Source organism: Meriones unguiculatus, chromosome 6 (genome assembly GCF_030254825.1).
Source record: "Meriones unguiculatus strain TT.TT164.6M chromosome 6, Bangor_MerUng_6.1, whole genome shotgun sequence".
Lineage (NCBI taxonomy): Eukaryota > Metazoa > Chordata > Mammalia > Rodentia > Muridae > Meriones > Meriones unguiculatus.
The window spans coordinates 60,861,823-60,889,522 of NC_083354.1; the positions used below are offsets into that span (position 1 = coordinate 60,861,823).

General features: G+C 41.0%; 1 protein-coding gene across 1 annotated transcript in view; it reads left to right on the forward strand.

The window, feature by feature from the left end:
• Positions 1 to 27,700, forward strand: part of LOC110541603 (uncharacterized) — a 163,275-nt gene that overhangs the window by 108,559 nt on the left and 27,016 nt on the right. The window contains exons 33-43 of the mRNA XM_060385546.1: positions 624 to 648; positions 3,501 to 3,614; positions 8,742 to 8,815; positions 9,557 to 9,581; positions 12,438 to 12,551; positions 17,760 to 17,824; positions 18,807 to 18,831; positions 22,657 to 22,785; positions 24,243 to 24,295; positions 25,258 to 25,288; positions 27,587 to 27,639. Of these exons, the coding sequence (XP_060241529.1) occupies positions 624 to 648; positions 3,501 to 3,614; positions 8,742 to 8,815; positions 9,557 to 9,581; positions 12,438 to 12,551; positions 17,760 to 17,824; positions 18,807 to 18,831; positions 22,657 to 22,785; positions 24,243 to 24,295; positions 25,258 to 25,288; positions 27,587 to 27,639 (708 nt within the window). The remainder of the gene's footprint in view (positions 1 to 623; positions 649 to 3,500; positions 3,615 to 8,741; positions 8,816 to 9,556; positions 9,582 to 12,437; positions 12,552 to 17,759; positions 17,825 to 18,806; positions 18,832 to 22,656; positions 22,786 to 24,242; positions 24,296 to 25,257; positions 25,289 to 27,586; positions 27,640 to 27,700) is intronic.

Below are 27,700 nucleotides of genomic sequence, written 5' to 3' on the forward strand. Positions count from 1 at the left end.
CTGAAGCAGGGGAGAAAGTGGAACTCTGCCAGCCTGGTCCTGACTGAAAAAGCATCAAAGCGTCCAGTGTGAGGTATCACAGTCTGTGTGAGGGCTCTTTTCTTCTAGGAAAAAGAAAGTTCCTCCTTAGATAAAAGTTATAATTTTCATCCAGAAGTTGACAGGCACTTTGAGCACTTTGAGTTCCGGTTCCTTTGATTTCCATGCCATATATTCCACCAATCAGTGCAGAGGAAGCTGCCAGTGTCCTCTGTGGGGATGCTGAGTGGTAACACTTTTAACACACTAGCATTAGTGTAAATGAATGAGACTACAATGTAGAGGGGATTAACCTCAAGGTCAGGTTAGAAAGATCCCCAGGCATGGCTTATGGAACACTCAGCAGAGAACAGATAGTAGTAACTAATGTGGCCTTTGAAACAGCAAAAGTGGGAAGGGGCACACCTCAGCAGTCCCAGGTTTTTTTTTTTGACACTATCATAAAATATTCTAATGCATAGTATGACAATTGAAGACTCATATCATTTTGGAATTATATCATATCAATGTGTTCCAGACCTCCCCCCCCGATAAAATCTCATGATAATATAGGCAATAGAACATTTCTTTTCTTTAAATTTCAGGTGCCATCTAAGAGATGCCGGCGCAGTATGTATTTGGGAATCTTTTTCTTAACACAGAACTTAGAAATGGATTGTGTAAATACTGAGTGTTATTATGTCTAATGGACCACTGTCATCTAAGCCATCTATTAGGAAAAAACTTGATTTTAGGTTTAAAAGTTAATACCTAAGATCAAAAACTGGGGCTTCTTGTCTATATTCACTGGATTCAGTTATGATCCCTACAGTTTATTTGGAATATTATGTACAAGGCTTGGTCTCAATCTTTTTTCCCTAGAAAGATATCCAAAATACCCAGAATAATCTCCACTGACACTATTGAATTCCCATAATAGGAAAAACACTTTACATACAATACATGTGTTCAAACTCCATCACATGTGGTGCATTTATTTGTTAGTGTGGCATTCTACTGAAGAATAAACCAGGGCACAGAAGCAAGGGATAAAGCTCTTCGTGCAGATCAAGAGACACGCTGCAGCCCAAGGACTTAGTAATTCCTAAGTTTCATCTTCCCAGCATCTGCCTTTAGTAGGTCAAACCTGCAGAGGTCCCAGACACTCTCATGTTTACGGCAGTGGTTCAAAGCTCAGGGCATTCATTGCTCTTCATCTGCCTGCAGACATCCACAAACCTGAAAGGTAGAAAAGCCCCATTGCTTCTAGGTCACAGATGCTGAGAATGGGAGACAGACACTGCATGGGAAGATGAGACAAGTGATTTTCACATAGGCATTTGCAATAGATGGCACATTCTAGTAAGAACTGGTGAAAAAGTAAGAAAAATCATCTCCAGGAAAGAGAACACCAATAGGCTATGCTCAGCATTGAAAACATGTACATGCATGTAATATTATACAGAATGAGCAAGTTCCATTTATATGATTAGGAACACATGCACACAGAAGGGAGTGAGTAAGAGTGAGAAAAAGAGAAACACAGACAGAGACACAGAGAGAAGTAACAACAGTTGAAGAAAGGACTGAGAGTGTTTAGAGGGAAAAAAGATGATAAATGATGTAATTATATTATAATCTCCAAACACTAAGGAAATAGTGTTTAAAATAATAATGAAAAGTTTAAGAATATTGATGACATTAACATGAGCACAACGAGACCCTCAGGTTCAAGACTGACTGCTAGGAGGTCCAGTCGTCACTTGGTATCGACTGGTGTTGAATCTTTTATTTAGCAATGTATTCCATATTGTACAGCACTTGCATCTATGTTCAAGTGTAGGCTCATCCTGGCTGTCAGGATCCAGAAAGTGAAGTTATAGACAGTTGTGTCTATAGCTCCCTTTGTGTGTTAGAAGCAGAACCAGCCAAAGTCCTCTATAGGAACAGCAGGGATCGGAACCTCTGAGTGATCTCCTTAGCTCATGGCAACAGGTTTTGATATGTGAGCTAGACTCTGAGCTCTCAGAGGATTTCCTTTCACTGACAGGCAGCCCAGGAGTGTGGCCCAGGAGTATGAACACTCGGAGGACGTATATATAGGCGTCATTATGTGGAAATGCTTTCTGTGTGGTTGTGTTTCTATGTTCAGGCCTGTGTTTTGGAAGTCTTTGGAAAACTGGAGTTTGTTTTGGAGAGAGAGTATGGTTCATTGTTGTATACCATTTCTAAAGCATTGGGCTTGATCACCTGTTACACATAGAATGTGCTGTGGTGGCGCAGCTGCAGAAACCATTCCTTCAGAGGTGCTGACAGGAGAATTACAAGTGGCATTCAGACCCGTTCTCTGAAAAATCAAAAGGTAAAAGAAATCAAAAGAGAGGGAGTGGGGCTTTGTCAATTGCCACCTTGAGGCCTGTGCAGGGAATGAGATAGCTGAACAATTGAACTTTTATGAGGAATGGATAAAGAGCATCTTACACACTCAGGACTGCTGTGGGTTCTGCCATTCTCTTAGCTAGAGTTGGTTCAGGGGACATTTGTAGCCTACAATGACACCAAGCTGCTTTGACAGTCTCTTCCTGTTGAGGGCTTATTCAGATGAAAACAACTTTCTTTTTCCCCCAAACTTCATGTGACAACTTTATTTAAAAGACTTGAAGTCTAAATCATCATCGTGCAAGCATTGGTTCTTCTGAATTTTGTTCGCTGATGATCAGACTAACTAGCTCACAGGATGCTAGAGAAAGGCTGTATTTACTGACATTTTCTGTCCAGGAAGATGATCACTGATGCATGAATGTAATGATAATTGTATCCTTGGCTGAAAAGTCAGAAGTTTTAATGGCTTCTGAACTTCGAGCCTCCCATACATTGTCTATTAGGTATAATATATAAGAGTGAGGCAAAGAATGAAGAGTAAACAACCATTCTCCAGTGTTGTGGAGTACAGGGATTCAGTTACTTCTGTGTAGCTGAGGTTTTCTGGCCTCTCACAGCCATACAGGGCACATCTGCAATGCCTGTGGTTTTTCCTACTGTACATATTACGAAGATCTGTTCTAGCCTGCTCGGTCTCATGGGTAGCCCTTAAGAAGATCTTAGTGTCCTAGTGAACAGTTGACAAGTAGAGGCACTGCATGGGTTCCAAGGTGTCCATGTGCTCATAAGGTGTCCATTTGCTCCGTGAAATACTAGAATGAAACCCATCTGGCTGCAATCTCACACAACATGCTCAGTATGTGGCCCATCCTTCTGAATTTTCACATCCACATATGTTTAGACTTTACATGTGAGGTCCATGTAATGCCCAGTGGCTGTGCACTGCAGCCAGTGATCCTGGTGAGTAGCACCCTCACTCAGATGAGTATACCTGGAAACAAGCCATTATATCAAATGTGCAAATACTCAGTAGTTGTTAGTTTTCTTTGCTTTTTCTGCCATGAGACTGACATGACTCCCTGTTATAACTGCATTCTCAGTTTCTACATTCTTAAGTAGAATTTGTCAAGATGAAGATGATACCTACCAGGATGAGGAAACACCTCCAGTCCCTGAGGCTCCTTCCGCCCAAGAAAACCAAATAAAAACTGAAGGTACCTTGGGAATTCTATAATTCTGTCTAACTATGTATTTTAGTTAAAATTATTTTTGTTTCACCTGTAAATCTATATTTAACATCGACTAACTTCATGTGTGAATACTGTTCATTTACGTATTGAGGACATATGTTTCTGTGTAGATACACAAATATGTATATCTATAAATAGGTGTATGAAATTTTAGTGTAAATATAACCACAGCATTGAAAATATATTTAGTGTGACCTTGGGCTCTCATTCAATAGCATTAGCAGCATAAAGCTGAGGCTTATCTTCTCTGTGTCCATGTGGTGTCACATGCTATAGGAAAGGGGAACCACCCTCTTCTTTTTGTATTGTTTTTTTAAATTATTTTTATTCTTATTAATTACAGTTTATTCACTCTGTATCCCCAAGTACCTCCCTCCCCTCCCAATCCCAGCCTCCCTTCCTTTTCCCCACCCATGCTCCTCCCTCAGTCAACTGATAAGGGAGGTCCTCCTCCCATTCTCTCTGATCCTAATCTATCAGAGCTCATCAGGAGTGCCTGCACTGTCTTCCTCTGTGGCCTGGTAAGGCTGCTCCCCCCTCAGGGGAAGGTGATCAAAGAGCAGGCCAATCAGTTCATCTCAGAGACAGTCCCTCTCCCCATTACTATGGGACCCACTTGGACACTGAATTGCCATGGGCTACCTCTGTTGCAGGGGTTCTAGGCCATCTCCATGAGTGGCCCTTGGCTGGAGTATCAGTCTCAGAAAAGACCCCTGTGCCCAGACTTTTTAGATTTGTTGCTCTCCTTGTGGAGCTCCTGTCCTCCCAGGTCTTACTATCTCCCACTTCTTTCATAAGATGCCCTACATTCTGCCCAAGGTTTGGCTATGAGTCTCAGCATCTGCCTTGATACCTTGAAGGGTAGAGCCTCACAGAGGCCCTCTGTGGTAGGTTCCTGTCCTGTTCCCTGTTTTCTCCCTCCTCAGATGTCCATCTTCTTTGTTTTTCAGGATGGGGATTGAGCATTTTATCCAGACTCCTCCTCCTTGATTAGTTTCCTTATGTGTACAGGTTTTAGTATGTTTATCCTAATTTATATGTTTAATATCCACTTATGAGTGAGTATATGCCCTGTGTATATTTCTGCTTCTGGGATACCTCACTCAGGATGATCTTTTCCAGGGAAAATACCCTCTTTTAATACTTTCTCTCACATATGGATGATGATATACTCATCCAGTGTGTTATAAATGAAGGTGAAATTCAAGTTAAGTAACAGAATTTCTGGTCTGATTCAAGTGGCTAGGGTCCTTGGAATGGTCATGTTATAGAATGTACTTGGAGGGTAAGAATGTGGGAAAGACATCAGTAAGATAAGAAAATTGGGAGGTTTGAAAGTCTGTTTACGTGTGTGTTGTCATTTAACATCGTTTTCCCCAGGACACTTACTCTTTTATATTTTATTTATACATGTATTTATAATAATTTATTCACTTTGCATCCTCCCTGTCCTCCCTCACTCATCTTTTCCAAGTTCTACCCACTCTCTCCTTGCCCTATGCCCTTTACCTAGTCCCCTGTCAGGGGAGGTCCTCTTCTCCTTCTATCTGACCCTATCTTGTCAGTTCTCATCAAAGCTGGCTGCATCATTTCCCTGTGTGGCCTGGCAAAGCTGCACCCACCCAGGAGGAGGTGATCAAAGAGCCATCCACTGAGTTCATGTCAGAGACAGGCCCTGGCTCCAGTAGAGAATCCACTTGGAAACTGAGCAATGTGCTTGCTTTGAACAGGGGGTCTAGGTCCTCTCCATGCATGGCCTTGGTTAGAGGGTCAGTATCCTTATCCCCCCTGTGCCCTCTTGGCTCTGTTTTTCTCCTTGTGGAGTTCCTGACACCTCCAGGTCTTTCTGTCTCCCTCTTCTTCTATAAAGATTCCTACCCTAGGGCCAAAATTTGGCTATGAGTCTCAGTATCTCCTTTGATGCCCTGGTGGTAGAATCTTTCACAGGTCCTCTGTGGAAGGCTCCTGTCCTGTTCCTTGTCTTCTCCTACTTCTGATGTCTACCTTATTTGACCTTGTGAAGGAATATTAAGGCTCTTCAGGTTCCTCCTTGTTCTTTAGTTTCTTTAGGACTATAGATTTTAGAATGTTTATCCTATATGATAAGTGGTTATAGTATATATACATCCCACTTATTAGTAAGGAATATCTATATTCCTACATTTATTCATAAGCAATAAGGGCATGCTGAGTTAATCCATCTTCCCAGCTCAGCTAACTTAATAGCAATAATATAATACTTGCATGCCTGGTATCTTAAATCATCAAGTGGACAATTGAGTTTAACCATGACAGTGTCCATGATATATTATTTTCATGTTGAGCACTAACATGTGATAGAGCCAATCTGTCTGTTGGGGGACAGGGTTCTCTCCTGTACTCACAGGAACCTGTAGGTGATAATCTAGCAGGGTGAGCCCAATGATACAGGAGGACCAGAGCCCCTCCCTCTAGTACTTGAGCACTTGGATCAGCCCATGCATGGTCCTCTGTTCAGTGCAAACTCTTGAGTCATGTGGTAGCAACATGGTGGAGTCATTGGGTTGCCAAAATGGCTGCTTATTCTGACAGAAATACCTACCATATCAGCAATGCCCTGGAAATGAAAGGCCTGTTGTTCATCTGTAGCTCATTTTCTGCCTATGCTGCTCAGGTTGGACTGCCATTCAAGTTAATAATATCTTGGAGCCTCTGATCTACCAAGAGAGGAGAGACCTGATCCCTGGCCCCTCCATTGGCTCTTTTTATGAGTAATTGGGTTCAGGTTCCAAGATACAGAGTGTGACTTAGGGAGTTACCATAAACAACTGTCCATATTAGGCGGCTAAAGACATGGGCAATGCATTTCTGCTCTCCTGGCACCCATCTTGCCATAGGCTGCATCTGTCTTCTGGGTTGCCCATGTTTGTGATTTTCTTTTACAATAATCTGACCTGCTTGACTTTGAAGGGAAATATGAAAAGAGGAGGGGGAGTTGAGCCTAAAATCAGAAGTCTTCTGAACGGAGTGATAGAAAACATAGTAAAAGAATAACTAAAACATAAAAAAATATATATAAACTACTCCAAAAAATTGCTGTCCTAAACCTTATGGCGAGTGACAAAGAAAAGAATATCACTGACAATGTGATGGTCAGTGTGGACATTCTTGAATCCCCTGAGCATCTGAAAACTACAAACGAATGGCTGTTCCATACCTTGACCATGTAGAGCCTGTAAGGTACATATGTTTTGTATGTAACTTCATCTTGCCATGAAATACAGGGCCCTCTTAAGCTCTGCCTACATTTGAGTATGTCTAGGAAAAGTCACATATCCTTGGCATTGACATAATTATACAAATTATAATAATATTTTATGAGTTTTGTTATGTTTGAGAGCTTGTAGATGTGCTTTCCAAAACAGAAAAGCTATTAATGTTAGAAGACTGTATGTTCATAAACACCCAAAACACAGGTACATTTCCAATTTTGAAATTTATATCCATAAAATGTATATGATGCAATTTGCACTTTATCCCCTTTTATTCACACTGAATAAAAGTGTGCCATGTCCCACCTTTGAGAGACAATGTAGCAGAACATGGACAATCAATTTTAAATAGTTCTATAAAGGTAACTACAGGATGTACAGATTTCACAATGGGTAAGAGCAGTTGCTGTCCACACAAAAGTACCGTGTTTAAAATCCCAGTGCACATAAAAATATCAGACATAGCCATGTGCACACGAAACCCCAAAAACATCAGGAGCAGCAGAAGAAAGATACTTGGAAAAGTAGGCTGCAATCTGGGTCCTGCTTCAGTAAGAGACAAGCAAGAAAGGTAGGAAGAGAGAAGGAAGGAAGGAAGGAAAGGAGAAATGGCATAATTCTTTGAGTATTTAATGAGACTACAGTATTTACAGCATTCTCTCCTACTTTTTCTGCAGTCCAAATCATCCCATGTGCTCCTTTCAAATATATGATCTCTCTGTGTTAACTATTCTATTTTTATTATATAAGCACAAGAGTCCATTGAATTATGCTCTTATGTATACTTATTACTAGATAGTTAATTTTTGAGGCTACTGGGTATGGCGGTGTTTCCTTGATCTCTCTCTCTCTTTCAGCATGCTTTTTATTGGTATGTTGAAAGATTCCTGCTTTTTAAAAGTTGAATTTGTTAGTGTTGGTTATTTCTGTTGGCATTTTTGAGATATATACTTATGAAAAACATCATCAGACAATAGGGATAATTTTATAGTTTTTCTAATTTTTGCCACTGGGGTGAAGGTTCTGGCTCAGCTTCAGTGAGTCAGAATGCATATAAGGCTTCTATCCCAGCCTGGCCCTGGGGATAAGCAGCAGGGAAAGAGGAAAAGGAGTCAGATTCACCAAGAGAGCTAGGAGATCCAGCTTCTCCCTGGGCCTTAAGGGAATTTGTTGCTCCAGAGATACAGGGTGAGAGTCCTGTTTGAGACTAGTCCAGAATGCATGCAAATGGGTTTGGCTACTGCCTTGGTCTAAAACTGAGCAGTGAGGTGAGGTGGCTTAGGTCAGACTAGACAAGGCAGCCCATGGCCTTGACTCCTCCTGTCTCTGGAACTACAAAGGCTGTATAGAGAGGCAGATTCACACAGGGTGACATGTGTGCATCCTAGGTCACACTGAGCAAGAGAGGTTGTCCTTTCCAAGGATGACTTCTCTGAGCCCAGTGTCCTGAAGTTGAAATTCCCAAGTCATACACGGCAAAAGGGAAGAAACAGATCCCACAAATTGTCCTCTGACCTCCATATGCAAACTGGGATACAAGAGTGTCCCTCCAAACAGAAATCACATGAGAAATTGAGTTTACACAGACACAAACAAGGACAGATTATGCCTTGTTGTTTTAGATTCCCACTGTCCATAAATGCAGCAGGTCTGTTCCTGATATTACTCCAGATCTTGCTTTGCTTTAATTTGCCCTGAGGGGAGACAGTTAAGCAGCGGCCCAACCATCCTGTTCATTAGGTCTAGTCACATGTGCCAGTCCACACACACCAGGTAAGGACACTGCATTAGTAGTGAGAGGTACCTTGAGCTAGCTGACTGTCACCTTCTGTCCCCCTAGACTTACCGGAGAATGCTGATCGTATACGTGTATCAGATGACAACCAAGGAATGAGACCCGGGACCCTGGTGAAAGTAAGAAGGCCTTTCATTTCTCTGGGATAGAAAGGATATTTTAATGAACTTATGTTTCAGTCAACCTCCCATTTGACCAACAAAACTGAAAAGAGGGATCATAGGTGTTAAGAGTTAGCTGAAGCAGGGGAGAAAGTGGAACTCTGCCAGCCTGGTCCTGACTGAAAAAGCATCAAAGCATCCAGTGTGAGGTATCACAGTCTGTGTGAGGGCTCTTTTCTTCTAGGAAAAAGAAAGTTCCTCCTTAGATAAAAGTTATAATTTTCATCCAGAAGTTGACAGGCACTTTGAGCACTTTGAGTTCCGGTTCCTTTGATTTCCATGCCATATATTCCACCAATCAGTGCAGAGGAAGCTGCCAGTGTCCTCTGTGGGGATGCTGAGTGGTAACACTTTTAACACACTAGCATTAGTGTAAATGAATGAGACTACAGTGTAGAGGGGATTAACCTCAAGGTCAGGTTAGAAAGATCCCCAGGCATGGCTTATGGAACACTCAGCAGAGAACAGATAGTAGTAACTAATGTGGCCTTTGAAACAGCAAAAGTGGGAAGGGGCACACCTCAGCAGTCCCAGGTTTTTTTTTTTGACACTATCATAAAATATTCTAATGCATAGTATGACAATTGAAGACTCATATCATTTTGGAATTATATCATATCAATGTGTTCCAGACCTCCCCCCCCGATAAAATCTCATGATAATATAGGCAATAGAACATTTCTTTTCTTTAAATTTCAGGTGCCATCTAAGAGATGCCGGCGCAGTATGTATTTGGGAATCTTTTTCTTAACACAGAACTTAGAAATGGATTGTGTAAATACTGAGTGTTATTATGTCTAATGGACCACTGTCATCTAAGCCATCTATTAGGAAAAAACTTGATTTTAGGTTTAAAAGTTAATACCTAAGATCAAAAACTGGGGCTTCTTGTCTATATTCACTGGATTCAGTTATGATCCCTACAGTTTATTTGGAATATTATGTACAAGGCTTGGTCTCAATCTTTTTTCCCTAGAAAGATATCCAAAATACCCAGAATAATCTCCACTGACACTATTGAATTCCCATAATAGGAAAAACACTTTACATACAATACATGTGTTCAAACTCCATCACATGTGGTGCATTTATTTGTTAGTGTGGCATTCTACTGAAGAATAAACCAGGGCACAGAAGCAAGGGATAAAGTTCTTCGTGCAGATCAAGAGACACGCTGCAGCCCAAGGACTTAGTAATTCCTAAGTTTCATCTTCCCAGCATCTGCCTTTAGTAGGTCAAACCTGCAGAGGTCCCAGACACTCTCATGTTTACGGCAGTGGTTCAAAGCTCAGGGCATTCATTGCTCTTCATCTGCCTGCAGACATCCACAAACCTGAAAGGTAGAAAAGCCCCATTGCTTCTAGGTCACAGATGCTGAGAATGGGAGACAGACACTGCATGGGAAGATGAGACAAGTGATTTTCACATAGGCATTTGCAATAGATGGCACATTCTAGTAAGAACTGGTGAAAAAGTAAGAAAAATCATCTCCAGGAAAGAGAACACCAATAGGCTATGCTCAGCATTGAAAACATGTACATGCATGTAATATTATACAGAATGAGCAAGTTCCATTTATATGATTAGGAACACATGCACACAGAAGGGAGTGAGTAAGAGTGAGAAAAAGAGAAACACAGACAGAGACACAGAGAGAAGTAACAACAGTCGAAGAAAGGACTGGGAGTGTTTAGAGGGAAAAAAGATGATAAATGATGTAATTATATTATAATCTCCAAACACTAAGGAAATAGTGTTTAAAATAATAATGAAAAGTTTAAGAATATTGATGACATTAACATGAGCACAACGAGACCCTCAGGTTCAAGACTGACTGCTAGGAGGTCCAGTCGTCACTTGGTATCGACTGGTGTTGAATCTTTTATTTAGCAATGTATTCCATATTGTACAGCACTTGCATCTATGTTCAAGTGTAGGCTCATCCTGGCTGTCAGGATCCAGAAAGTGAAGTTATAGACAGTTGTGTCTATAGCTCCCTTTGTGTGTTAGAAGCAGAACCAGCCAAAGTCCTCTATAGGAACAGCAGGGATCGGAACCTCTGAGTGATCTCCTTAGCTCATGGCAACAGGTTTTGATATGTGAGCTAGACTCTGAGCTCTCAGAGGATTTCCTTTCACTGACAGGCAGCCCAGGAGTGTGGCCCAGGAGTATGAACACTCGGAGGACGTATATATAGGCGTCATTATGTGGAAATGCTTTCTGTGTGGTTGTGTTTCTATGTTCAGGCCTGTGTTTTGGAAGTCTTTGGAAAACTGGAGTTTGTTTTGGAGAGAGAGTATGGTTCATTGTTGTATACCATTTCTAAAGCATTGGGCTTGATCACCTGTTACACATAGAATGTGCTGTGGTGGCGCAGCTGCAGAAACCATTCCTTCAGAGGTGCTGACAGGAGAATTACAAGTGGCATTCAGACCCGTTCTCTGAAAAATCAAAAGGTAAAAGAAATCAAAAGAGAGGGAGTGGGGCTTTGTCAATTGCCACCTTGAGGCCTGTGCAGGGAATGAGATAGCTGAACAATTGGACTTTTATGAGGAATGGATAAAGAGCATCTTACACACTCAGGACTGCTGTGGGTTCTGCCATTCTCTTAGCTAGAGTTGGTTCAGGGGACATTTGTAGCCTACAATGACACCAAGCTGCTTTGACAGTCTCTTCCTGTTGAGGGCTTATTCAGATGAAAACAACTTTCTTTTTCCCCCAAACTTCATGTGACAACTTTATTTAAAAGACTTGAAGTCTAAATCATCATCATGCAAGCATTGGTTCTTCTGAATTTTGTTCGCTGATGATCAGACTAACTAGCTCACAGGATGCTAGAGAAAGGCTGTATTTACTGATATTTTCTGTCCAGGAAGATGGTCACTGATGCATGAATGTAATGATAATTGTATCCTTGGCTGAAAAGTCAGAAGTTTTAATGGCTTCTGAACTTCGAGCCTCCCATACATTCATTGTCTATTAGGTATAATATATAAGAGTGAGGCAAAGAATGAAGAGTAAACAACCATTCTCCAGTGTTGTGGAGTACAGGGATTCAGTTACTTCTGTGTAGCTGAGGTTTTCTGGCCTCTCACAGCCATACAGGGCACATATGCAATGCCTGTGGTTTTTCCTACTGTACATATTACGAAGATCTGTTCTAGCCTGCTCGGTCTCATGGGTAGCCCTTAAGAAGATCTTAGTGTCCTAGTGAACAGTTGACAAGTAGAGGCATTGCATGGGTTCCAAGGTGTTCATGTGCTCATAAGGTGTCCATTTGCTCCGTGAAATACTAGAATGAAACCCATCTGGCTGCAATCTCACACAACATGCTCAGTATGTGGCCCATCCTTCTGAATTTTCACATCCACATATGTTTAGACTTTACATGTGAGGTCCATGTAATGCCCAGTGGCTGTGCACTGCAGCCAGTGATCCTGGTGAGTAGCACCCTCACTCAGATGAGTATACCTGGAAACAAGCCATTAGATCAAATGTGCAAATACTCAGTAGTTGTTAGTTTTCTTTGCTTCTTCTGCCATGAGACTGACATGACTCCCTGTTATAACTGCATTCTCAGTTTCTACATTCTTAAGTAGAATTTGTCAATATGAAGATGATACTTCCCAGGATGAGGAAACACCTCCAGTCCCTGAGGCTCCTTCCGCCCAAGAAAACCAAATAAAAACTGAAGGTACCTTGGGAATTCTATAATTCTGTCTAACTATGTATTTTAGTTAAAATTATTTTTGTTTCACCTGTAAATCTATATTTAACATCGACTAACTTCATGTGTGAATACTGTTCATTTACATATTGAGGACATATGTTTCTGTTTAGACATACAAATATGTATATCTATAAATAGGTGTATGAAATTTTAGTGTAAATATAACCACAGCATTGAAAATATATTTAGTGTGACCTTGGGCTCTCATTCAATAGCATTAGCAGCATAAAGCTGAGGCTTATCTTCTCTGTGTCCATGTGGTGTCACATGCTATAGGAAAGGGGAACCACCCTCTTCTTTTTGTATTGTTTTTTTTTAATTATTTTTCTTATTAATTACAGTTTATTCACTCTGTATCCCCAAGTACCTCCCTCCTCCCCTCTCAATCCCAGCCTCCCTTCCTTTTCCCCACCCATGCTCCTCCCTCAGTCAACTGATAAGGGAGGTCCTCCTCCCATTCTCTCTGATCCTAATCTATCAGAGCTCATCAGGAGTGCCTGCACTGTCTTCCTCTGTGGCCTGGTAAGGCTGCTCCCCCCTCAGGGGAAGGTGATCAAAGAGCAGGCCAATCAGTTCATCTCAGAGACAGTCCCTCTCCCCATTACTATGGGACCCACTTGGACACTGAATTGCCATGGGCTACCTCTGTTGCAGGGGTTCTAGGCCATCTCCATGAGTGGCCCTTGGCTGGAGTATCAGTCTCAGAAAAGACCCCTGTGCCCAGACTTTTTAGATTTGTTGCTCTCCTTGTGGAGCTCCTGTCCTCCCAGGTCTTACTATCTCCCATTTCTTTCATAAGATGCCCTACATTCTGCCCAAGGTTTGGCTATGAGTCTCAGCATCTGCCTTGATACCTTGAAGGGTAGAGCCTCACAGAGGCCCTCTGTGGTAGGTTCCTGTCCTGTTCCCTGTTTTCTCCCTCCTCAGATGTCCATCTTCTTTGTTTTTCAGGATGGGGATTGAGCATTTTATCCAGACTCCTCCTCCTTGATTAGTTTCCTTATGTGTACAGGTTTTAGTATGTTTATCCTAATTTATATGTTTAATATCCACTTATGAGTGAGTATATGCCCTGTGTATATTTCTGCTTCTGGGATACCTCACTCAGGATGATCTTTTCCAGGGAAAATACCCTCTTTTAATACTTTCTCTCACATATGGATGATGATGTACTCATCCAGTGTCTTATGAATGAGGGTGAAATTCAACTTAAGTAACAGAATTTCTGGTCTGATTCAAGTGGCTAGGGTCCTTGGAATGGTCATGTTATAGAATGTACTTGGAGGGTAAGAATGTGGGAAAGACATCAGTAAGATAAGAAAATTGGGAGGTTTGAAAGTCTGTTCACGTGTGTGTTGTCATTTCAGATCATTTTCCCCAGGACACTTACTCTTTTTTATTTTATTTATACATGTATTTATAATAATTTATTCACTTTGCATCCTCCCTGTCCTCCCTCACTCATCTTTTCCAAGTTCTACCCACTCTCCCTCTTCTTGCCCTATGCCCTTTACCTAGTCCTCTGACAGGGGAGGAACTCTTCTTATTCTATCTGACCCTATCTTATCAGTTCTCATCAAAGCTGGCTGCATCATTTCCCTGTGTGGCCTGGCAAAGCTGCACTCACCCAGGAGGAGGTGATCAAAGAGCCATCCACTGAGTTCATGTCAGAGACAGGCCCTGGCCCCAGTAGAGTATCCACTTGGAAACTGAGCAATGTGCTTGCTTTGAACAGGGGGTCTAGGTCCTCTCCATGCATGGCCTTGGTTAGAGGGTCAGTATCCTTATCCCCCCTGTGCCCAGGTATTTTGGCTCTATTGTTCTCCTTGTGGATTTCCTGATACCTCCAGGTCTTTCTGTCTCCCTCTTCTTCTATAAAGATTCCTACCCTAGGGCCAAAATTTGGCTATGAGTCTCAGTATCTCCTTTGATGCCCTGGTAGTAGAATCTTTCACAGGTCCTCTGTGGAAGGCTCCTGTCCTGTTCCTTGTCTTCTCCTACTTCTGATGTCTACCTTATTTGACCTTGTGAATGAAGATTAAGGCTCTTCCTTAGGTTCCTCCTTGTTCTTTAGTTTCTTTAGGACTATAGATTTTAGAATGTTTATCTTATATTATAAGTTGTTATAGTATATATACATCCCACTTATTAGTAAGGAATATCTATATTCCTACATTTATTCATAAGCAATAAGGGCATGCTGAGTTAATCCATCTTCCCAGCTCAGCTAACTTAATAGCTATAATATAATACTTGCATGCCCGGTATCTGTATATCATCAAGTGGTTAATGGAGGTTAACCATGACAGTGTCCATGATATATTATTTTCATGTTGAGCACTAACATGTGATAGAGCCAATCTGTCTGTTGGGGGACAGGGTTCTCTCCTGTACTCACAGGAACCTGTAGGTGATAATCTAGCAGGGTGAGCCCAATGATACAGGAGGACCAGAGCCCCTCCCTCTAGTACTTGAGCACTTGGAGCAGCCCATGCATGGTCCTCTGTTCAGTGCTAACTCTTGATTCATGTGGTAGCAACATGGTGGAGTCATTGGGTTGCCAAAATGGCTGCTTATTCTGACAGAAATACCTACCACATCAGCAATGCCCTGGAAATGAAAGGCCTGTTGTTCATCTGTAGCTCATTTTCTGCCTATGCTGCTCAAGTTGGACTGCCATTCAAGTTAATAATATCTTGGAGCCTCTGATCTACCAAGAGAGGAGAGACCTGATCCCTGGCCCCTCCATTGGCTCTTTTTATGAGTAATTGGGTTCAGGTTCCAAGATACAGAGTATGACTTAGGGAGTTACCATAAACAGCTGTCCATATTAGAAGGCTAAAGACATGGGCAATGCATTTCTGCTCTCCTGGCACCCATCTTGCCATAGGCAGCATCTGTCTTCTGGGTTGGCCATGTTTGTGATTTTCTTTTACAATAATCTGACCTGCTTGACTTTGAAGGGAAATATGAAAAGAGAAGGAGGAGTTGAGCCTAAAATCAGAAGTCTTCTAAACAGAGTGATAGAAAACATAGTAAAAGAACAACTAAAACATAAAAATAATATACAAACTACTCCAAATAATTGTTGTCCTAAACCTTATGGTGAGTGACAAAGAAAAGAATATCACTGACAATGTGATGGTCATTGTGGACTTTTTTGAATCCCCTGAGCATCTGAAAACTACAACAGAATTTCTGTTCCATACCTTGACCCTATGGAGCTTCTAAGGTACATATGTTTTGTATGTAACTTCATCTTGCCATGAAATACAGGGCCCTCTTAAGCTCTGCCTACATTTGAGTATGTCTAGGAAAAGTCACATATCCTTGGCATTGACATAATTATACAAATTATAATAATATTTTATGAGTTTTGTTATGTTTGAGAGCTTGTAGATGTGCTTTCCAAACAGAAAAGCTATAACTTTTAGAAGACTGTATGTTCATAAACACCCAAAACACAGGTACATTCACAATATTGAAATTTATATCCATAAAATGTATATGATGCAATGTGCACTTTATCCCCTTTTATTCACACTGAATAAAAGTGTGCCATGTACCACCTTTGAGAGACAATGTAAGAGAACATGGACAGTCACTTTTAAATAGTTGTATAAAGTTAACTACAGGTTGTGCCCATGGCACAGAGGGTAAGAGCACTTGATGTCCACACAAAAGTACCCTGTTCAAAATCCCAGTGCACATAAAAATATCAGGCATAGATAGACATGTGCACGTGAAACCTCCAAACGTCAGGGGCAGAGGAAGAAAGATTCTGGTGCCAGCTGGCTGCAGTTTGGGTCCTGCTTCAGTAAGAGACAAGCAAGAAAGGTAGGAAGAGAGAAGGAAAGAAGGAAGGAAGGAAGGAAGGAAGGAAGGAAGGAAGGAAGGAAGGAAGGAAGGAAGGAAGGAAGGAAGGAAGGAAGGAAGGGAGAAATGGCATAATTCTTTGAGTATTTAATGAGACTACAGTATTTACAGCATTCTCTCCTACTTTTTCAGCAGTCCAAATCATCCCATGTGTTCCTTTCAAATATATGATCTCTCTGTGTTAACTATTCTATTTTTGTTATATAAACACATGAGTCCATTGAATTATGCTCTTATGTATACTTACTACTAGATAGTTAATTTTTGAGGCTACTGGGTATGGCGGTGTTTCCTTGATCTCTCTCTCTTTCAGCATGCTTTTTATTGGTGTGTTGAAAGATTCCTGCTTTTTAAAAGTTGAATTTGTTAGTGTTGGTTATTTCTGTTGGCATTTTTGAGATATATACTTATGAAAAACATCATCAGACAATAGGGATAATTTTATAGTTTTTCTAATTTTTGCCACTGGGGTGAAGGTTCTGGCTCAGCTTCAGTGAGTCAGAATGCATATATGGCTTCTATCCCAGCCTGGTCCTGGGGATAAGCAGCAGGGAAAGAGGAAAAGGAGTCAGATTCACCAAGAGAGCTAGGAGATCCAGCTTCTCCCTGGGCCTTAAGGGAATTTGTTGCTCCAGAGATACAGGGTGAGAGTCCTGTTTGAGACTAGTCCAGAATGCATGCAAATGGGTTTGGCTACTGCCTTGGTCTAAAACTGAGCAGTGAGGTGAGGTGGCTTAGGTCAGACTAGACAAGGCAGCCCATGGCCTTGACTCCTCCTGTCTCTGGAACTACAAAGGCTGTATAGAGAGGCAGATTCACACAGGGTGACATGTATGCATCCTACGTCACACTGAACAAGAGAGGTTGTCCTTTCCAAGGATGACTTCTCTGAGCCCAGTGTCCTGAAGTTGAAATTCCCAAGTCATACACGGCAAAAGGGAAGAAACAGATCCCACAAATTGTCCTCTGACCTCCATATGCAAACTGGGATACAAGAGTGTCCCTCCAAACAGAAATCACATGAGAAATTGAGTTTACACAGACACAAACAAGGACAGATTATGCCATGTTGTTTTAGATTCCCACTGTCCATAAATGCAGCAGGTCTGTTCCTGATATTACTCCAGATCTTGCTTTGCTTTAATTTGCCCTGAGGGGAGACAGTTAAGCAGCAGCCCAACCATCCTGTTCATTAGGTCTAGTCACATGTGCCAGTCCACACACACCAGGTAAGGACACTGCATTAGTAGTGAGAGGTACCTTGAGCTAGCTGACTGTCACCTTCTGTCCCCCTAGACTTACCTGAGAATGCTGATCGTACAGTTTTGCCGGATGACGGAGGACAGGAGACCTCGCTGAAAGTAAGAAGTCCTTTCTTTCTTTAAGACAGAAATATTACTTTAGTAATCTAATGTGTCTATCAAATCCCCTTTGAGCAAAAATAGTGATTGAGGAGATATTTTATGTATTAAAAGACTTAGTTTAAGCAAGGGAGAAAGTGGAATTTTACCATTCTCGTCCTGACTGAACAGAGCATCAAAACATCGAATGTCAAGTATCAAAGTCTACGTGAGGGATATTTTCTTCTGGAGAAAAAGTTTCCTCCTTAGCTAAATTTACAATTTTCATTTAGAAGGTGACATGCACTTCAGGTTTCCTTGATTTGTATCCATTAACTTTCACAAAAGGCAGTGTAGATGAAGCTTCATATGTCCTGTATGGAGATGCTGAGGTAGGTAATACAAGCCTTAGTGCAAATGAAACTACATTGTAGAAGGGATTAATTTCACAGCTGAGTCATAAAGATGCTCAGGCATGTTTCGGTGTGTCTTAGAAAATACTCATCAGATCACAAGCAGATATTATTACCTAATGTATTCTTTGAACCAGCAAAAATAGGAAGTGGCACAGCCTAGCTGCCCCAGAGTTTCTATGACACAATCGCATAGCAGTCTTTAACCTGAAGACCATTGCCATTCTGTTTGGCATTAAAAACATGTTGCCGAAGGCTTGAATAGGTCAATTGATAAGGCTACTGACCCTAAATCTGGGAGTCCAGGGTTCAGTTCCCTGCTAACTCTTTAAGCCAGTCACAGTAGTGCATGCCTATAATCCCAACACTCAGGGAGGCAGAGGCAAGTGGATCTCCATGAGTTGGAGGCCAGCCTGGTATCCAAAGCAAGTCCAGGACAGCCAAGACTACACAGAGAAACTCTGTCTTGAAAAACAAAACACACAGAAAAACAAATAACAAAAACATGTTGACTTGTGTTCCAAATTCTAATGTAAGGAGAAATTAGCATGACCTGTACCTCATACTGTTTCCTTTTCTTTAAATTTCAGAGAGAGACTAAAAATCAGAAACGCAGTATGTATCGTAGTATGGATTATGTAATTAAGACATATTTTAGAAACTAATTGTATAAGTACTAGGTATGCTCATATTAAATGAAAAACTGTGATTTAAGCTACCTCTTAGAGAGAATTTGGATTTTGCTTTTAAAAATAGCAAATATATATATTAGAAAATTACTATTATAATTTATGTCATATATCATGTCATGTCATATCAATCATATCATATTATATATGGGCCATTTGTCTATATTTACTGGATTCAGATATGATCCCTGTAGTTAGTTTGAAATGATGTACACCATGTTGCATCTAAACTTAGTTTTGTCCAAGAATAGGTATCCAGATTACCCAATCCAATCTCCAGTGACAAGCTGTTGAATTACCATGATAGGGTATACACTTTATCTACAATATATATGTTCACGCTTCCTCACAAGTGGTACTTTTATTTGTGTGGTACTCTACTGAAGAATAAACCAGGGCACAGAAATAAGTAATGAGGCTCTTTATGTAGACCCAAGACACTTATTAATCCCTAAGTTCCACCTTCCCAGCATCTGCCTTTAGTAGGTCAAACCTGCAGAGATCCAGACACTGTCATGGCTACTGCAATGGGCAAAAGCTCAGGGTATTCATTGTTCTTCATCTGCCTGCAAACATCCACAAGCCTGAGAAGTAGAAAAGCCCCATCACTTCTAGATTGCAGGTGCTGAGAATGGGAGACAGACACTGCATAAGGAGGCAAGATGTGTTATTTTCACATAGACTTTTCCTATACATGGGTCATCCTAGGAAGAACTAATAAAAAAAAGTGGTAAAATATTTCTCCTCAGAAAAGAGCACCCTAATTGTCTATGCAATGCCAAATGCTCAGCCCTAACACACGCACACACACACACACACACACACACACACACACACGTAACAACAATCAGTGAAAAAAAGGAACCCTTATTTCAAAGAGGGAAAGAAGAGGTATACAAGAGAATTTGCATATATGGTATGGGAGAAAACAGACATGGGATATGATGCAAATATTATATAAAAACAAATTATTTTGAAAATAAACAAGTATATATGATTTTTTTGCTTCTTATTTTATTTTATCATGTTTGGTTATTAACTTTTAGAAACCTGTTTTATTTTTCTAATGAAAGACCGAAAATGAGTTGATCAGGAGGGATGGTGAGGTAGGAAGGGACTGAGAGGAGTACAGGGAGAAGAGACTATAATTAGGATATATTTTGTGAGAAAATATTAAACTTCAAAACAGTGAAAAATGAGAAATTAAAAAATAACCTCATATAAATTTAAGATAAACTTTAATAGAACCAAAGTAAAAGTGATACATATATGTTATATATACCTTTATATATGTTGTAAATATAAGAAATAAACAGATTTATCATATAGACAACAGTAGCATGAGCGTAAAGAACCACTCAATTTATGAACAGTGTCCATTAGGAACTCCAGTCACCACTTAGCTATGGATCTGTGCTGACTCACATGTTTTAGAAATATATTTTAGAAAATATTTTTATTTTTATTATAGGGACATGAGAATTCAGCTGTGTGACTATATGTGCAGCACTTCTATCTAATCTATGGTTCATGTGTATACTCAAACTGGCTGTTGGTTTCATTGAAACTGAAGTTATAGTTGTATCTACAGCTCCCTTTGTGTGTTGGAAACAGAACCATTCCCGTGTCCTCTGTAGGAGCAGCAGGGATATGAACCTCTAAGTGCTCCCTTTAGCTCCTGGCAACAGGTTTTGGCAACAAAACCTGTAAGCTAGACTCTGAGCTTCAGGAGGACTTTCTCTCAGTGGCAGTGTGTCTTCATGTTTCTTGTGAGTGTGGGCACTCAGTGGGTCTATATAGGCAGTGGTTCTCAGAGAAAAGAAAACCCTTCTTAGCTTCACTGTAGTCCCTGCTCTCTTTTCTTGGTCATCTGGTGAAGGTGTGCTGTCAACATTTTTGGAAAGACTAGAAGGACAGACAGCAATGGTCAACTCATGATACAGCTTACTACCTATGCAGCATCCTTGCTTGTTGTGTGTAGACATGTATGGACTAGCACATATGACTTGACCTAATGAACAGGATGGTTGGGCTGCTGGACTGTCTTTCCTAAAGGCAAATTAAAGCAAAGGAAGACCTGGAGAGATATGAGGAACAGAGCTACTGCATTTCCAAACAGTGGAAACCTAAAGCAACATAAAATAATCTGTCTTTGTCTGTGTAAATTCAGGTTTTCTCATGTATTCTGTTTGAAGGACACTTTTGTGCCTCATTTTGCATATGATGGCCAGAGAACAAACTTGTGGGATCTTTTTCTTCCCTCTTGCTGTGTATGCTCTGAGTATTTCAATTTCAAGTCATTGTGCTCAGAGGAAATGCTTTCAGGCCTGTGCTCTAGAAGACGTTGGTAAAGAGGAACTGGTTTAGGAGAGAGCATGTGGTTCACTGGGTTCACTATATGCCTACCATTTCTAAAGCCTTGGGCTTGATCACCTACTGTGTGTAAAATGTGCTGCGATGGCACAGCTCTGTAAACCAGTCCTTCAGAAATGCTCACAGGAGAATTTGTAAGTTCAAGGTCATTCATTTCTACACAGTGACATTCAGACCACCCTGGGAAAGAGACCCCTTCTCTGAGAAACAAAAAGAAAACAGAAGAGAGGGACATAGGGCTTTGTCAGTTGCCCTTGTAGGATCTGTGTGTGGAAGACATTGTGGAAATAGAACTTTTACAAGGAACACATAAAGAACATCTTGCATACACACAAACCGGTGTGGATTCTGCCATTTGTTTAGCTAGACTTACTTAGGGGACATTTGTCACCTGTAGTGACATCAAGCTGCTTTTTCAGTCTCTTTCTGTAAAGATATATCCAGATTGGGACAGATAAAAAGAACTTTTCTTTTTTCCCACCTTCATCTGAGAACTAACTGGTTTGGAATGACTTGGAGTCTGAGTCATCATGGGGCATCAGCAAGCACTGGTACCCTCCCAATTTTGTTCCCCAGTTATCAGACTCAGTCCCTGAGAGGCAGGTGACAGGTTGAGGATGTTAGAGCAAGGCTGTACTTACCGATCCAGGATTCCTTCAGGATTAAAAGGCAGAGCGTGTCTCCCTCCAGTTGTTTCTGTCAGAGAGGATGCTCATGGATGCATGAATGCCGCTATTATTTTACCCTTGGGTGAAAAGTCAGAAGTTTTAATGGCTTCTTACCATACAATGTCCATTGTATGTAATATATAAGTATTAGGCAAAGAATAAAGAGTAAACAACCATTCTCTAGTGTTCTGGAGTACATGGATTCAGTTACTTCTGTGTAGCTGAGGTTTTCTGGCATTTCACAGTTATACAGGACACATCTGCAATGCCTGTGTTTTTTTCCTACAGCATATATTACAATGATCTGTTGTAGCCTGATGAGACTCATGGGTAGCCCTTAAGAAAGTCTTAGTGTCCTAGTGAACAGTTGGTGAGTGGAGGCATTGCATGGGTCCCAATGTTTCCATGTGGCTCTTCCAAGGATTAGAGTGATACCCATCTGGCAGCACACTCACACAACATGCTCAGTATGTGGCCCTTCCTTCTGCATTTTCACATCCGCATATGTCTAGACTTTACATGTGAGGTCCATGTAATGCCCGGTGGTTGTGCACTGCAGCCAGTGATCCTCCTGAGTAGCAGCCTCACTCTGATAAGTGTACCTGGAAACAAGCCATCAGGTCAAATGTGCAAATACTCAGTAGTTGTTAGTTTTCTTTGTTTTTCTGCCACAAGGCTGACACAACTGCTTGTTTTTAACACATTCTCAGTCCGTGAACTAATAGAGCGAGTTCGTCGCAAGGAGCTCATGGCCCATATCGATGGAGTACCACTACAATTACTAGATGAAGTACTACAAGCTAGTACTTCCGCTGAAGAAATTCAAAAGAAACTAACAGGTACTGTGGGAATTCTGTAATTCTGTCTAATTGTCTAATAGTGGTTGATAATTATCTTGTCTCGGAAGTAAATCTATATAGAAGTTTAAGACTATATTTTTATGTAAATAATGCTAGTATTTCGAGGTCAAAACATAAGCACAGAATTTAAAAATACATTTAAATGTTACCTTGGTCTCTCATTCAAAAGCCTGAACCAGTGTGATACTGTGGCTCATCTTACATGAGTTAGTGTAGCCTCACCTGCTATAAACAGGAATTGGGTGAAGTGTCCTCTCTGATGCTTTCTTTAATGTGCAGATGATATAAAGTGGTTAAAATTTACCCTTGAGGGATTACTTAACAGAATGCAAACATTCATATCTAAATGGTTGTGTGAAGTGAATTGCAGGGTATACAAATGGCTAAGTGGATGAGAACACTTGCCATACACATATCAGTGCCTTATGTCGAATTCCGGGGGATTCAGGCAGGCACTTCTGTGTGCACCTGTAACCCAGCATAGACTGGTCAGAGAAAGGAAGATTCCAGGTCTTGCTGGCTTCAGGTCTGGGTCCAGTATCTGCAGGAGGCCTTGATTGAATGAAGGCATTCAGAGCAGTAAAAAATCATGATTGTTTTATCTTTTTAATTCTTTGAGAATTTAAAGTGTCTACTTTATTTCCATCATTCTATCCTATCTTCTTCCCAGTCCAACTATAACCCCATGTCCACTGTTTATATACATGACTTCCACTATGATAATTATTATTGTTACCCGTAAACACGTGAGTCCTTTTAATGTTGCTCTTCAGTAGTTATAGGGAATTAGATAATGTATGAGGCACACTCAACCTGGAGAAAATGGATTCTCCCTTTCTCTGCAATCAGTGGTTGCCTGTAGCTCTCCATCTTGGGTTGTATGTCAATAGGGGATGTCATAATGCAGGTCCTGTTTGGGCAACTGTATTGAGATTTCATTGGTTTGTCATCCCTGTCATGTCCAGATACTATCCGCAGCCCTGTCCCTCTGTCTCAGAATCTTTCTGCTCTTCTTCTAAAATGTTCCCTGAGTCTTAGGTGTACATGTCCACTTTATCTTGTACATGTACAAGATTTGGGTTCCCACAAATTGTCCTCTGACCTTCATATGCAAACTGAGACACAAAGTGTCCCTCCAAACAGAATGCACATGAAAACTTGAATTTACACAGACACAAACAAAGATTATTTTATGTTGCTTTAGTTTCCCGCCATCTGGAAACACAGCCCTTCTGGTACTCATATCTCTCCAGGTCTTTCTTTGCTTTAATTTGCCTTTAGAGAGGACAGCTTAGCAGCGGCCCAACCATCCTGTTCCTTAGCTCTAGTCACATGTGCCAGTCCACACACTTTTACACACACCAGGTAAGGACGCTGCATAAGCAGTAACCTGAACCATGAGCTTATTGTCATTTTTGTCCCCCTCATCTTACCAGAGAATGCTGTTTCTGGTTCTTCAGAAAAAGAAGAAAAGAAACCAGAAACCAAGGTAAGAAGCCCTCTCCTTTCTCTGAGATAAGATCACTAAAGTAACCTGTATGTTTCTGTTGAAATCCCACTTGAACAATACAAGAGCAAGGGGCATCATGGGTATTGGAGAGTTAACATATAGAAGAGGGGGAAATGGAATTGCATGGGCTTGTTTCCTGTCTAAATAGAGCATAAAATCTTTCGGTGTCAGGTAACATAGCTTGTGTACAGTAAGATAAAAGGTGTGTAATATTTATTCAGAAGTTAACAGGTGTATCATCTATGAAAATGTGTTTGTTTCTTTTTATTTTAATTTTTATTTTTTTCTTCACAATTTATTCATTACATATTGAAGCCCCTACTCTCAACTCCCCTTAGTCCTACCCTCCCTCCCTCTTTCTCCTGTCCCCTTCCCCTAGTCCACTGAAAGGGGGTGATCTCCACTATTGCCATCTGCCCATCACTTGTTAAGTCTCATCAGGATTGCCTGGATCCTCTTCCTCCACTGCCTGGCAAGGCCACATGAGTCATCATCTAGATTGAGTTTGAGTTGCTCTCCAAAAGTCGGTGTGGGTAGTGGGAATCTTCATGCATCCAACATTTGAATACCAAGAGTATAATACATATAAAGCGTGAGCATTCATGCACATATTTGGAGGCCCCTTATAGAGGGATTAATCTCACAAATCACGCTATAAAGTTGGTCTGCCAGGTTGTCATGTGGCTTAGGGAATCCTCAATGGAGGCCAAACAGAAAAGGAGCCCTGATCTTGCCTTGAGTCAACATGTTTTTGTCATAAAGTATATAGCCCAGGTTTTCTGTGACATCATCATATAATGTATTTGCAAGAGTCTTTTTTCAAATCTCTTTTTCCTATCTTGCTTTATACTGTTCTGTATCATGGGGCAAACCAAAGAACTGTGGAAAGAAACCTCAGTATGACCTAATCCTCACAATGTTTTCTTCGCTTTCATTTACAGACGGATGATGACGATGATGAATACAAATGTAGTATGTATTACAAGATCTCTTTCTCAGATAATGTTTTCTAATGCTGGCTGTCTTTTGTATGGTACACCGTTGTGATATAAGACACTGTGATATAAGGGTTATTAGGAGTGAAATTTGGGGATGTAAGGGATACCCTATGTAACCAATCATGGTCATATATCTACAGTCACTGCCTTCAGTTCTGATGCCTTTTATTATTTTGTAGACCAGCCAGTGACTAAACATATTCTTTTTCAAAACAGTTATTCCCATTATACAATCCACTTCCCAATAAATTTGCCAATTCAAAAAGCAAGACATGTGTCATTGGTGGTATAGGGATGAGCATAACTGCCTTCCATAAACCAAGATATATGTCTTACCTACAAAAATGTGTTCAATCCTCACCAGGCAGATGTGTGAGAGACTTGTTTCTTTGTGTAGTTCTCTGGAAAATCATAACCCAAAGTGAAGAGATGGGTCTTCAGTTTCTGTGGCCATGGATCTTGAGAAGTGTTTTATACTTTGAGAAGTATAAGCAGGGCTCAGTAATCCCTGTGAGAATGTTCCAGCTTCCCAGGAGCTGCCTAAAATAACCCAGATCTATAGAAATCCCAGACACTGATGAGAACCACAGTTGGCAGAAGCCCAGGGAAGTGCTCTTTATCTCCCTGCAGTCATTCACAAGTATTATAGAGGGGAAAGTCCTTATGCCTGGTCAGATCACAGAGTTTGGCTATGGGAAAACAATACATTGAAAAATAGGTTGGATGTGTTTGATAATTGGACATACGGAGAAGATGTCTCATTCCAGTAAGCCCTCATGGAAAGGCTTAAAACAGATTAGTCAACATAAACATGAACACAAAGAACCACACAATTTATAGGCGAAGTTTAATAAGAATTCCAGTCACCCCTCAGTTATTGAGCTGTGCCGGATCATGCTTCCTTGATTGAAGGAAGGCATTCAGAGCAGTAAAAGATCAGGATGGTTTTACATTTTTAATTCTTTTTGTTTACATTTTCTTCTTTTTTTGCTATTATTCTTAATTACACTTTATTCATTTTGTATCTCCCCATAAGCCCCTCCCTCCTCCCCTCCCAATCCCACCCTTCCTCCCCTTTCAGCATGCATGCCCCTCCCCAAGTCCACTGATAGGGGAGGTCTTCCTCTCCTTCTTTCTGATCTTAGACTATCAGTTCACATCAGAAGGGGCTGCATTGTCATCTTCTGTGGCCTGGGAAGGCTGCTCCCCCCTCGGGGTGGGGGGAGATCAATGAGCAGGCCAATCAGATTATGTCAGAGGTAGTCCCTCTTCCCATTACTATGTAACCCACTTGGACACTGAACTGCCATGGGCTACATCTGTGCAGGGGTTCTAGGTTATCTCCGTGAGTAGTGTGAGTAGTCCTTGGTTGGAGAGGACAGGAACTCCACAAGGAGAGCAACAGAACAAGAAAATTTGAACACAGAGAACTTCCCAGAGACTCATACTACAGTTTTAATTCTTCGAGAATTTAAAGTGACTACTTTATTTCCATCATTCTAACCTATCTTCTTCCCAGTCCAACTATAACCCCATGTCCACTGTTTATATACATGACTTCCACTATGATAATTATTATTGTTACCCGTAAACACGTGAGTCCTTTTAATGTTGCTCTTCAGTAGTTATAGGGAATTAGATAATATATGAGGCGCACTCAACCTGGAGAAAATGGATTCTCCCTTTCTCTGCAATCAGTGGTTGCCTGTAGCTCTCCATCTTGGGTTGTATGTCATAATGCAGGTCCTGTTTGGGCAACTGTATTGAGATTTCATTGGTTTGTCATCCCTGTCATGTCCAGACACTATCCGCAGCCCTGTCCCTCTGTCTCAGAATCTTTCTGCTCTTCTTCTAAAATGTTCCCTGAGTCTTAGGTGTACATGTCCACTTTATCTTGTACATGTACAAGATTTGGGTTCCCACAAATTGTCCTCTGACCTTCATATGCAAACTGAGACACAAAGTGTCCCTCCAAACAGAATGCACATGAAAACTTGAATTTACACAGACACAAACAAAGATTATTTTATGTTGCTTTAGTTTCCCGCCATCTGGAAACACAGCCCTTCTGGTACTCATATCTCTCCAGGTCTTTCTTTGCTTTAATTTGCCTTTAGAGAGGACAGCTTAGCAGCGGCCCAACCATCCTGTTCCTTAGCTCTAGTCACATGTGCCAGTCCACACACTTTTACACACACCAGGTAAGGACGCTGCATAAGCAGTAACCTGAACCATGAGCTTATTGTCATTTTTGTCCCCCTCATCTTACCAGAGAATGCTGTTTCTGGTTCTTCAGAAGAAGAAGAAAAGAAACCAGAAACCAAGGTAAGAAGCCCTCTCCTTTCTCTGAGATAAGATCACTAAAGTAACCTGTATGTTTCTGTTG